A 10,777-nucleotide genomic window follows, 5' to 3' on the forward strand; every position below is an offset into this window, starting at 1 on the left:
CCCTACCCACAAGTTCTGCTCTTCTTTCTCAGACAATAGCTCAAGTAGGTCTCATTTTCCCTGCAAATTAATATACCTTTATTTCCTTTACGCTAAGACATTAATCTCACTGACATTGAATTGACATTGAATTCAGGGAACTGAATTTTCAGTAACACGGGAGAGTTGGGAGCTGCAGACTACAAAGCAAAGTGAAAAACACAAATTGCAGAGGAAACTCTAAATTTTCAAAACTGATAACAATATAGACTATAAGCAGTGATCTCCAAAGAAACAGGTAATATCTGAGTCAAGGGGAAAGGCATAGGAAATGGATGGAAGAATGCCTCTGACAGGTTGAGCAGGTGAATTTGGAGGTAGGAATCTAGAGGGCCCAAGAATGAAGGACTTGCTGAGCTAGTGGCAGTGGTAGGGCTTTGTGACACATCACTCTTTCCCCTTTGTGACTTAGTAGAAAACCAGGCCTTTGTGATGTAGGCCTTCATTTACTATATATTGCCGAAGAAACTCCCAGAGCTCAGTTGCTCAAGAGCAATAGTGCGATTCAGATGATGGAGAATCCTCTCTTGTCACTGAAAAGCGTTGCTATTCCATGGCTGAGCCCTGAACTCGCCACCTTTGCAATGGATATGATCCTTGCCATTGTGGGTGGAGTGGGGCTCTACCTCCTGCTACTGCTACTTCCCTGCTTCAAGGAAAATCCATCCTCACCAACACCTGAGAGAAAGAACAATCTGACTAAGGTAAGATCTCTAAGGGGAGACCACCCAAAAATAGGTAGGTAGGTAGGTACGTAGATAGATAGAGAGATATAGATAGATAGATAGATAGATAGATAGATAGATAGATAGATAGATAGATAGATAGATACTGAGACACACACACACACATTGGAATTTTACTTATCAGTTACACTGATATTGTAGAATTTGTATAGGAATAGAAGACTTGGGAAAATTAAGTGAATTAAGTCAGTCCCAGAGAGACAAAGGATCCATGTTTTCCTTGATATGTGGAAGGTAGATTTAGTGTATATACTCAACAAATATGGAGGATGTTACACATGTGTACACAAATGTATTGACTGAAATATGGTAGAGTCACAGGAGATTTTAAAGTGGAATTTATTAGAAAGCCAAAAGTCCAAGTTCAGTAAAATAGAAAAATCAGAAATGTGTTGTTGACAGGGTGGGGTTGGGTCAAAGGGAAAGGGGGGTATTCAATGGAGAAGAGGGGGATATGTAGACAAGAATCCACTATATAATCTATCACAGTAAGGAAGAAAGGGCTGGGCGGGGGGCGGGGGGGGGGGGAAACACACTGCAGAAAGAATTAACAGTTATACCACTTTGTGAAATAGCAACTCCCGTGTACAACTGCTTGATAATTTTTTAAATGGTTCTTTAGTTTACTGATGTTTGCACTTCTCAAAAACAAGTAACAAAGCCTCTAGAGGGGAAATTCCAGAAAAAAAGAGACATCTTCTCCTAGGAACTATCAGCATACAGGGCACAATGTCAGTAGCATAAGGTAGTATTCTGAGTTCTCAGAACAGCTGTGTGGAGTGCAGCAAGTACCAGGGTTAATTCAAACCCTGAAACTCAGCAACCAAGGACTGAGGTCCTGAGAGCTGAGGACTTGAACACTCAATCCTATGTCACAGCAGGTGCCTGAAAACTGCACTTTCCCCAGTGTTAGGCTGATTAGCGGACTGTTCAAGGCCCATGTCAACCTCCCACCAGAGGATAAGGTCACCTTTGGACTCAGGAAGGAAAAGCCAACCTGGAAGCTGAGAGGCACCTGGAAATCAGGTTCTTGGTCCTTAGAACAGAAAAAGCACTGAGGTGATCTTTGTAGTCTATCTCATATAAGAAAAACAGAAATGAGCTGGGAAGGTGGCTCAGTGATAGAGCACTTGCCTTGCATAGGTGAGGCCCTGGGTTCGATTCCTTACACCACATAAGCAAAAAGCAAAATGCCAGAAGTGGTGCTGTGGCTCAAGTGGTAGAGTGCTAGCCGTGAGCTGAAGAGTGCCCAGGCCCAGAGTTCAGGCCCCATGAACCAGACCCTGCCCCCAAAAAAGAAAGAAAAACAGAAATAATTAGCAGCCACACTAACTGTGAAGAAAGGAAATGCAGGGACATAGGTGAAGACATCATTTTGTCCAGAAACACCAAATATCTTAAACTTGTCTAAGGAAAAGAAAAGAGTAAAGAGGTCTAAGTGACGTTTTTTTCATCTCTCAGTATCCTGTGGAGAAACGAGGCCAGATCAAGTGCAGGAAGAAACGTGCTGCTCTGAAAGGTAGGCTCCGCACGTTCTCCCAAGGGGATTTGATCTCGGTCTCTGTCTGCAAGTGTCAGGCCACCAAGTATTTCAGTGTGTAAAACCTTAGGAGGAGAGTCCTGGGAAAGAAACCAGAACTGGAGACATTTTTCAGGTTCCCTGCATGGAATGAAGCTGCGACATGCATCATAACAAATGGGAGGGGCTGAGAGGCTGTGAGGTCACACTGATGATGTGGAGGTGCGTCACACAGGAGGAGGGGCTGAGAGGCTGTGAGGTCACACTGATGATGTGGAGGTGCGTCACACAGGAGGAGGGGCTGAGAGGCTGTGAGATCACACTGATGATGTGCAGGTGTGTCACACAGGGCAGGGCTGAGAGGCTGTGAGGTCACACTGATGATGTGCAGGTGTGTCACACAGGGCAGGGCTGAGAGGCTGTGAGGTCACACTGATGATGTGGAGGTGTGTCACACAGGGCAGGGCTGAGAGGCTGTGAGGTCACACTGATGATGTGGAGGTGTGTCACACAGGAGGAGGGGCTGAGAGGCTGTAAGGTCACACTGATGATGTGGAGGTGTGTCACACAGGAGGAGGGGCTGAGAGGCTGTGAGGTCACACTGATGATGTGGAGGTGTGTCACACAGGGGGAGGGGCTGAGAGGCTGTGAGGTCACACTGATGATGTGGAGGTGTGTCACACAGGAGGAGGGGCTGAGAGGCTGTGAGGTCACACTGATGATGTGGAGGTGTGTCACACAGGGCGGGGCTAAGAGGCTGTGAGGTCACACTGATGATGTGGAGGTGTGTCACACAGGGCGGGGCTAAGAGGCTGTGAGGTAACACTGATGATGTGGAGGTGTGTCACACAGGAGGAGGGGTTGAGAGGCTGTGAGGTCACACTGATGATGTGGAGGTGTGTCACACAGGGGGAGGGGCTGAGAGGCTGAGAGGTAACACTGACTTGATGAGGAGCTGGGAACTTCAAGCCCACATGTGGCCCAATTCAATTCCATAAAAACTGTATTAGCAATGAGATGTCCTTTTTCCGGATGCCCCAAGAGGTGGTGCAGATGATGGAGGTTTGCAGGGCCGGTGGTCCCTTGTAAATAAAGCAGCACTACCCCTCTATATGCCCTCTTAGCACTGGTACACATCTGGCAGCCATGGATACAGATCTGGGATCCAATGTGATCTTCCATGTTCTTTAATAGACAGATGTTTCCTTCAGCCTCCTGTAGGTTCCAGAGGCCCTCCCTTATCTGCCCTAACCATTATCTGTTTCTAGTTTGCAGAGAGATTCGGGAAGAGCTTGAGGAGATGCATGACTTAGCTTCCCTTCTGAGTAGGTAAGGTTTTCCACATGTCCCTGTGCCTGCATTTCTACCCCAGAGAATGGAATTGTCTTGGGGTTGAGGAAGACTTTAGGTTGGGCTGGGATGTGGCAGAAGCCACAGGATGTAGAAAAGCAAGGGCTGTGTAAATGTCAGGGTGTGGAACTGTGGGTGCCCTGGACAGCAGATAAATACCCTTGCCCATACTGGGACTGTCTGTTGCTGAATGAAGTTTGTCTCCTGTCTCCTACAGCGCCCTAGGGAAACTCGATGACACTGGAAGCTTTCAGCGTTTCTTAAAAGGAGATGCCTTAGGTGAAGTTTTCAACTCAGAATCTACTACAGCCCTCCCGTCAGCGAGGGACTCTGAGGAGGACACTTTCTCCAGCACTGTGTCCCTGAAGGCTTCCCCATCTCCTTCACCCCAGGGCTTGCAGCCTCTGGCCTCTACCTTGTCACCAGTCCACATGGGTTCCTCAGTTTCTGTTGAGTCACACTCATCCCAGAGTGTGTCTCAGCCTCCGGAGCCGTCGATTGCTCTGGGAGAAGGGTCTTTTCCCTGTTCTCATTTTCCTCCACCTGTGGCCTGCACTCCACCCAGGCACGACTCACACTCGGGTCTTCCCCCATGTGACATCAGGGAAGTCCCACCAGAAACCACCCCACAGAGCTCTCCAAACAACAGCTCTCGGGTGCCTTCTCCTATCCCAGACATCAACTCTGATCTCCTGGAGCTGCCATACACAGTAATTAGTAAGAGGGCAAAGCTGAAATCAGCTTCTCAGGAGAAAGAACACCCTCTGGATTCTCAGGGGAACATGATGAAGTCACTAGGCAGTGCACAAGACACTGCCATCCCTCAGCCCTTCTGGAACACCGAGGGAAAAACACAGCAGCTTCCTGATTCTCAGGAACTGTTTTTCCCCATGGTCTTGCAGAAATGCTGCCAACTGTTCTGGGGCCTTCCCTTCCTGCACAGCGAGTCTCTGGTGGCTCCTGTCCAAATGTCTGGTCATCCACTAGACTTACCCTTTGTTTTATTCAATAGTTTCTTGCACTTAGTGCCGGTACAAGTCCAAGCTAAAGTACCTACACCGTACTTTCTACAGCAGCATTTACAGCACCATTTGGTCAAATCACAACCCTTCACTCCAACCGTATCCTGGCCTCAGCCTTCCTCAGTGGCTGAGATCCAGACCTATGCCCATGGCACATTCTGTACACCAATACAATCCTGTCCTTCACCTCCAGTGAGGTCCTGTACTATCCCACCCGTTGTTCAACAATTAGACCATCATCTCAAGAAGAAACACCTACAATGTCATAGAACTTTACCCTCTGTGGTCAAACAGTCTCACAAAACTTTTAGTCAAGAACAGGGTACCTGGAACCAGAGAGGCTTTAGTGATGATTCCAGTGATTATATTAGCCTAGAGATGAGGAAAAAGCTGGAACATCACCTCCAAGGGAGGATCCTACAGCACCTATGTAAAACAAATCACAAGATCCAGCTGTCACCTAAGAATTTGACAGGAACAGATCAGACAGACCACAAACATGCATTTTTACAAAACTCTACATCTGTAGAGAATTGTTACCGGAATATTCAGAAAACAACCCCAGAGGGTCCAGTATCCCAAGGATGGAAGAACTCTAGAACGGATCTGCAATTCTCTATGAGGAGAGTAGTGAGAGCTCTAGACAGGGATGCAGAAAGCTCCTCAGGGGATTTTCTAGAGGCCAAAACACAGAAAAAATTAGAAAGCGACATGATGAGACCAAGTAGTGATTCAGGATATTTTCCCCCAACTCATTCAAATCAGAACTATCTAGGAGAAACCCCAATAGCACATCTCATCACTAAATGGGAGCAGATCAGTAGCGACAAGCTCCCTATGCATGTTAGTCATTACCGGGGCAAGACAAATCATGCCTTGCCCGCCCGTGGTAACTCCAACTCTAGCAAGAACACTGGCGGAGAACCACCCTTAAATACCAGGGAAAACTGCAAGAACTCCTCCCAGGAGGTTTCCCACATTGATGCTGCCACTCAACAGCTGCTAGATGTGCATATCAAGAAGCTTTGGGCAAAGCACCAGTGGGGCTTATGCCTAAAAATTCTCAAACCGATAAACATCCTTACTCTGAAAAAGGCTCCCCCTTTACCAACTTCACAGGGAGCTTCACCCTACATGGCCTGTAGTAACTTCAAGGCCTATCACACAGTGAAGGAGGGTGCATGCCAGAGAGAAGCCCTTCCCAAAGAACAAAAGAGCAAAGAAAGAGAAAAAACTGAAGGCCATGCCTTACAACCTTCTCAACCTCCTTCACAACCTGAAACCCCGAGGGGAACACAGGATAATCATAACTGTGGTCCCTTGGAGGTCTCTCCTAGTGGAGAGGAAGGTAGACTGCTTTCTGAGACTCCATCTTGTATCTTACTAAGAAGAAAGTGGCACCATAACATTGTGCCAGAATCAGAAGGAAGCAGTTTAGAAACAACAAATAGCCCTGAAATGGGCATGTCTGCAACAAATGAAAAAAAATACCTCTGCCACAGTGTGTCCATTGAAGAGGTCTTTGTTACACCCAATTCTGCGTACACAGAAGGTCTCATGGAAATGGGAGAGTATAAAAAGCCCACTAATTTGGATTTCAATAACTTGAAACTCAGAAATTCAGAACTAGTGAGGACCACTGAAACACTATTACCACCGAGAATTTTAATTTCCAACTATCCACTTGATTCATACTTTAAAGAACACACAGGATCAACCAGTACAAGCGAAAGCACCCCTTTTGATGATATCCTTCAGGACTGCAATGCTGACCCATTCCTGCAAGGTGGTGCCCCCGAGATGCTGATTGCTGACGACATGTTTGCTTCTCAGAGCTCTCTAACTAGCTCAGAGAACCTTTCTGGAAGCAGCACATCCACTTTCTATGAGCGACGCACTCCCTTGCCAAAGGGAGTGCAAATCACGAAGCAGCAAGAACCTAAGACATCTAAACTCCAGCAGCCATGGTACAGCAAAATGTTTCATGGGCATAATGAGACACAGAGCTGTGAGAAGCCCAAAGCTCCAACACAGAAGGCAAAGCCAGCAGGAATGAGGCCCTCACAAGGCTGGAAGCTGAACTCTCCTGCCCAGGTCAGGAAAACAAGAACTGTGAAGAACTCCAGCCTACCTGTGTCAGAGAAAGCACAGCATCCCCCGGAGAGTCAGTTCGGAAACCAAATAATGAAGTTTTTTATGTCTATTTTCCCTAGAAAAGTCTACAGTCAGGCAGACTCACTGTCAAATTCAAAAATCCAGTCAGCCAATAGCAAGAACCAAGACTTAACAACAAGCAGAATCCAAGACAGTGGAGGGCCTGAAGCCCAGACACTCAAAAACACCATTGGGTGAATCCTAGAAGAAGCAATTCACCTTAGGCCTTCGGCCTCCAACAAAACTTTCCACAAAGAATTTCAAGCCCTCACAGATAGACATTCCCACTCCCACATGGCTCCTCCTTACCAAGAAGGAGTCCAAATGAAGACCAGCAGGGTCTCATTTCCCCAAACCAGCCCCACTGGCCATAGCCGTCCTCTCAATGACAGAAGTCTCTCAAACCATAACAACGCTGGGACAGACTTGCTTCCCAGTAAGCCTGTGTCTCTACTCAGCCATGCCTGCCAGCATAGGCCAAGGGAGACACATGTCCCAGGGCAGCATACCCATTGCCCAGGGCAATGTCCTCAGGGTGGGTTAGACAGTCATGCATATTATGCTTAGCATGTACTTCCTTGTGAGGCTCCTTTTTGTGAGGACTAACTCCAGTCCATGCAAAGCAAATCTGCTTTTTGTGAATGAGTACAATCTCTGTCTCCCCCTCAAATACATATTGCTTAATACAGTCTTTGTGTGTCATGAGATGTACTGACTTCTCTTTGTGCCTTCGGCTGGTGTAAGGATGGGCAGTCTGTGGTCTTCCTCAAAGAAGCTTCTAGAAGGGATGGGCAAATGACATAATGCTAGTGAAGACTCAGCCTCGATCCCCCCTTTTCCCTATCCTGTTATTTAATCAGTACAAAAACTTCACAAAGCCTTTTGGGGTTGTCAGGATGAGGAAGCCTGGGAAGACAGCTTACTGGGATGTTCCTCAAACTAATGAACTTGGTTCGGTTGGAACATTATCTGTTGTACTTGCAGGCTATTCATCTAGGACAGAATGTTGACTAGCAAAGCCTATGTTTGTCTTATATCTGCCATTAACACTTCTCTGGGAATCTTCACAGAAGCTGTCTCAGCCACTGGAGGATAGGGGTCTGTAGGGAAAGCCATGCTGCCATTCATGTCTAGTGATCCTTGGTGCTGTTGGGTCACTGGTTTAGGTTGCATTGAATTCCAGAAAGCATAGAAACAGATCAATCAGCCTGTTCTCCAGAATGTTGGCTGTTGACTAATGGTTTATTGAGACTTTTGGAATTAGATACTAAAGCCTTTTGTTGTTCCTTTTGCTGGAATGTAGAATCCTAATCATGGATGGAGAATAGTGTAGTTGGTTTGAGAGAAAGTATGGGATGTTGGCCTTGTCCTGACCTGAGCCACTTTGGGGGACAAGATTTTGATCTCAGACTCAGGAGTGAGTTGGTTTGCAGGCAGGAGCCCCAGGTGCCCAGCAATGTACCTGCATATTCTTTAAAGCTCTATAAGCTGAAAGTTGAACTAGGAATGTGTTACAGGAAACAAGTTTGAGTTGTTTCTTCTATGGACTCAGGCAGTGTACACCAAAAACTGCACAGAGAGCCTAGGCCCACTGCTGGTAGGTACATTTCTGCAACACATGGTTTTAACATAAATCCACATACCATTTTGAATTAAGCAGTGACAGTACAATGATCCCTGCTGATCCACCTTATAAAAAATGGTATGTTGACTAGGTCCGGTACAAATACAACTTTATAATCCCAGGATCAATAAACAAATGGTATCCAAAAAATCATACCTTCCTTTCTGAAGGTTGGTGACAACACTGATAATGTGTGGGTTTGTTTTTTTCTTTTAACATGGACCATCTGATGCTGGGAAGGAATGTGAGAGGATCTGAGCAGAGGATGTTCCCCTTCCATCACATGACTCCACATCGACATCAGTCCAAGCTTGTTCTGTTGTGTTGTATCTCCTTCCAAAAGCTACTATCATTTCAGACAAGCTTTGATATTCAATCAGTTATATCAATATTGAAGAGCCCATGGGCACATTCTACTGGAATCTTACCTTTGTCCTAGTAACATCCATAATATATCTGCAGGAACCTTTGTTTAAATAGAAACAATACTGGCTTAAAAATAGATCACTGTATGTTGAAAATGAGCTTTACAACTTGTAGGTGGGTATGGATGGGAAAAACAATTGTCCAAAGGAAATGTACCCTTTACCTGATATTTGTAACTGTAAACCCTCTGTGCATCACCTTTATAATTAAATAAAATTACATGACATGAAAAAAAACATCACTTGCCCCTTTTAGGCCTAAAACCATTTGGAAGCCAAAATAAATTCAGAACACGAGGCATGTTTAAGGAAATTTGTGTTTTTCTTTGTTATGATTTTTTTTGCTTCATATCAGACCCATACTGGGTGCTGAAGAAAAGATAGGACCACTATCATGATTTATGATTCTAAAAATATATAAGAAATGTTACTGTCAAGATTTGCATCAAACATAAGTGATTTAAGAGTAAATATCTAATTAATGTTTCAAGGTTTTCATTTATATTAAATTGCCCATGTCATTTCAACAAATGTTATTAATGCATTTACACACAAACACACACACACATACACACACACACACACACACACACATACACACACACACACATACAAATACACACCACTCCACTGTAATCCACGTTTTATATCATTGGCCTTGGTGGTTTGGTTGTTTTCTCCTAGTTTCTACAAATGAGAGAAAACTATGTGATATATGTGTTTGTGGGAATGGCCTATTTCACCAAATATGAAGATCTCCAGGGCTATACAATTTTTAGCAAACTACATCATTTCATTCTTAATGACCAAGTAGTGGATACTTTCCTTATCTGTTTTCAAAATAAGATGGCAAATACATGAACAATTGTTCAACATTTTTAGGCATAAAGGAAATACAAATCAAAACCACAACAAGAATGGTTATCTCAAGAAAACCAATAAGAGCCGGGCACCAGTGGCTCAGGCCTGTAATCCTAGCTACTCATAAGGATGAGATCTTAGGCTCATGGTTTGAAGCCAGCAGGGGCAGAAAAGTCCATGAGAGATTTAAAAAGCTAGAAGTGGTACTCTGACTCAAGTGCCAGAAGACTATCCTTCAGCAGTGAATCTCAGGGACAATGCCCAAACCCTGATTTCAAGCCCCAGAGTCAGCACACACACACACACACACACACACACACACACACACACACACACACACGCACACACGCACACACGCACACACACACGCACACAAGAAATATAACAAATGCTAGTGAGGATGCAGAGGGAACAGAATTCTTATTTACTGTTGGTGGGAAGGTAAACTAATCTATTGAAATTAGTTTGGAGTTTTCTCAAAAACCAAAACCAGACCTCATATATAATCCATCCATACCACTCTAGGAACAGACCTCCCTCCTCAAAGAAAATCAGTCAACTTACTATGGAGATATCTGTATAACCATGTTGTGAGATGCACAAAGAGAAATAGCCAAATCATCAAACCTCTCCCAAGTTTTACAAAACAATTCCTTGATTAAGAAACAGTGGATTTTCTATCGTGTGCTATTTGGCCATGTGCACATTGAAAATAGAGGTCCTATTTAGTATCTTTAAAGCAAAGCTAAATATTATTTTTTATGTCATCCCTTTCATTGTTCTCCATCATCCCCTCTCAACACCATTTCTTATCTAAATTTTCTAAGTTGTGCACTGAATTTTATGACTCCCTTATCCCCTCCTTGCCTCACTTCATTTGTTTACTTCTTTCATTTTATCCCACTACCCCTACCTTTAGAGTACTTTTTCCTGGTGTTTATTTTGTTTGTCCATGAATTTGTCCTTCTGAGGAATTGTACCCTTAGGGTTCTCTCGTGGATCTAGTAAATATTGGTTTTTAATTGTATACTTTTTTA

At 44.6% G+C, this 10,777-nt stretch overlaps 1 protein-coding gene across 1 annotated transcript; it reads left to right on the plus strand.

Moving 5' to 3' along the window:
• Nucleotides 1-623: 623 nt before the first annotated feature.
• Nucleotides 624-7,028, plus strand: LOC122114860 (spermatogenesis-associated protein 31A6-like). The gene is made up of 3 exons (XM_042688122.1): nucleotides 624-743; nucleotides 2,247-2,371; nucleotides 3,872-7,028. The coding sequence occupies exons 1-3, from the start codon at nucleotides 624-626 to the stop codon at nucleotides 7,026-7,028; spliced, it is 3,402 nt and encodes a 1,133-aa protein (XP_042544056.1).
• The last annotated feature ends 3,749 nt before the right edge of the window (nucleotides 7,029-10,777 follow it).

Source organism: Dipodomys spectabilis, unplaced genomic scaffold (assembly GCF_019054845.1).
Source record: "Dipodomys spectabilis isolate Male_0828 unplaced genomic scaffold, ASM1905484v1 ptg000112l, whole genome shotgun sequence".
In the NCBI taxonomy this organism is placed as follows: Eukaryota; Metazoa; Chordata; class Mammalia; order Rodentia; family Heteromyidae; genus Dipodomys; species Dipodomys spectabilis.

Bases quoted from the DNA above. Each gene is read 5' to 3' on its own strand.
- LOC122114860 (XM_042688122.1), top strand. From the start codon at position 624: ATGGATATGATCCTTGCCATTGTGGGTGGAGTGGGGCTCTACCTCCTG. The intron at 744-2,246 runs GTAAGATCTCTA...TTCATCTCTCAG, and splicing joins GAAAGAACAATCTGACTAAG to TATCCTGTGGAGAAACGAGG. The intron at 2,372-3,871 runs GTATTTCAGTGT...TGTCTCCTACAG, and splicing joins TGCAAGTGTCAGGCCACCAA to CGCCCTAGGGAAACTCGATG.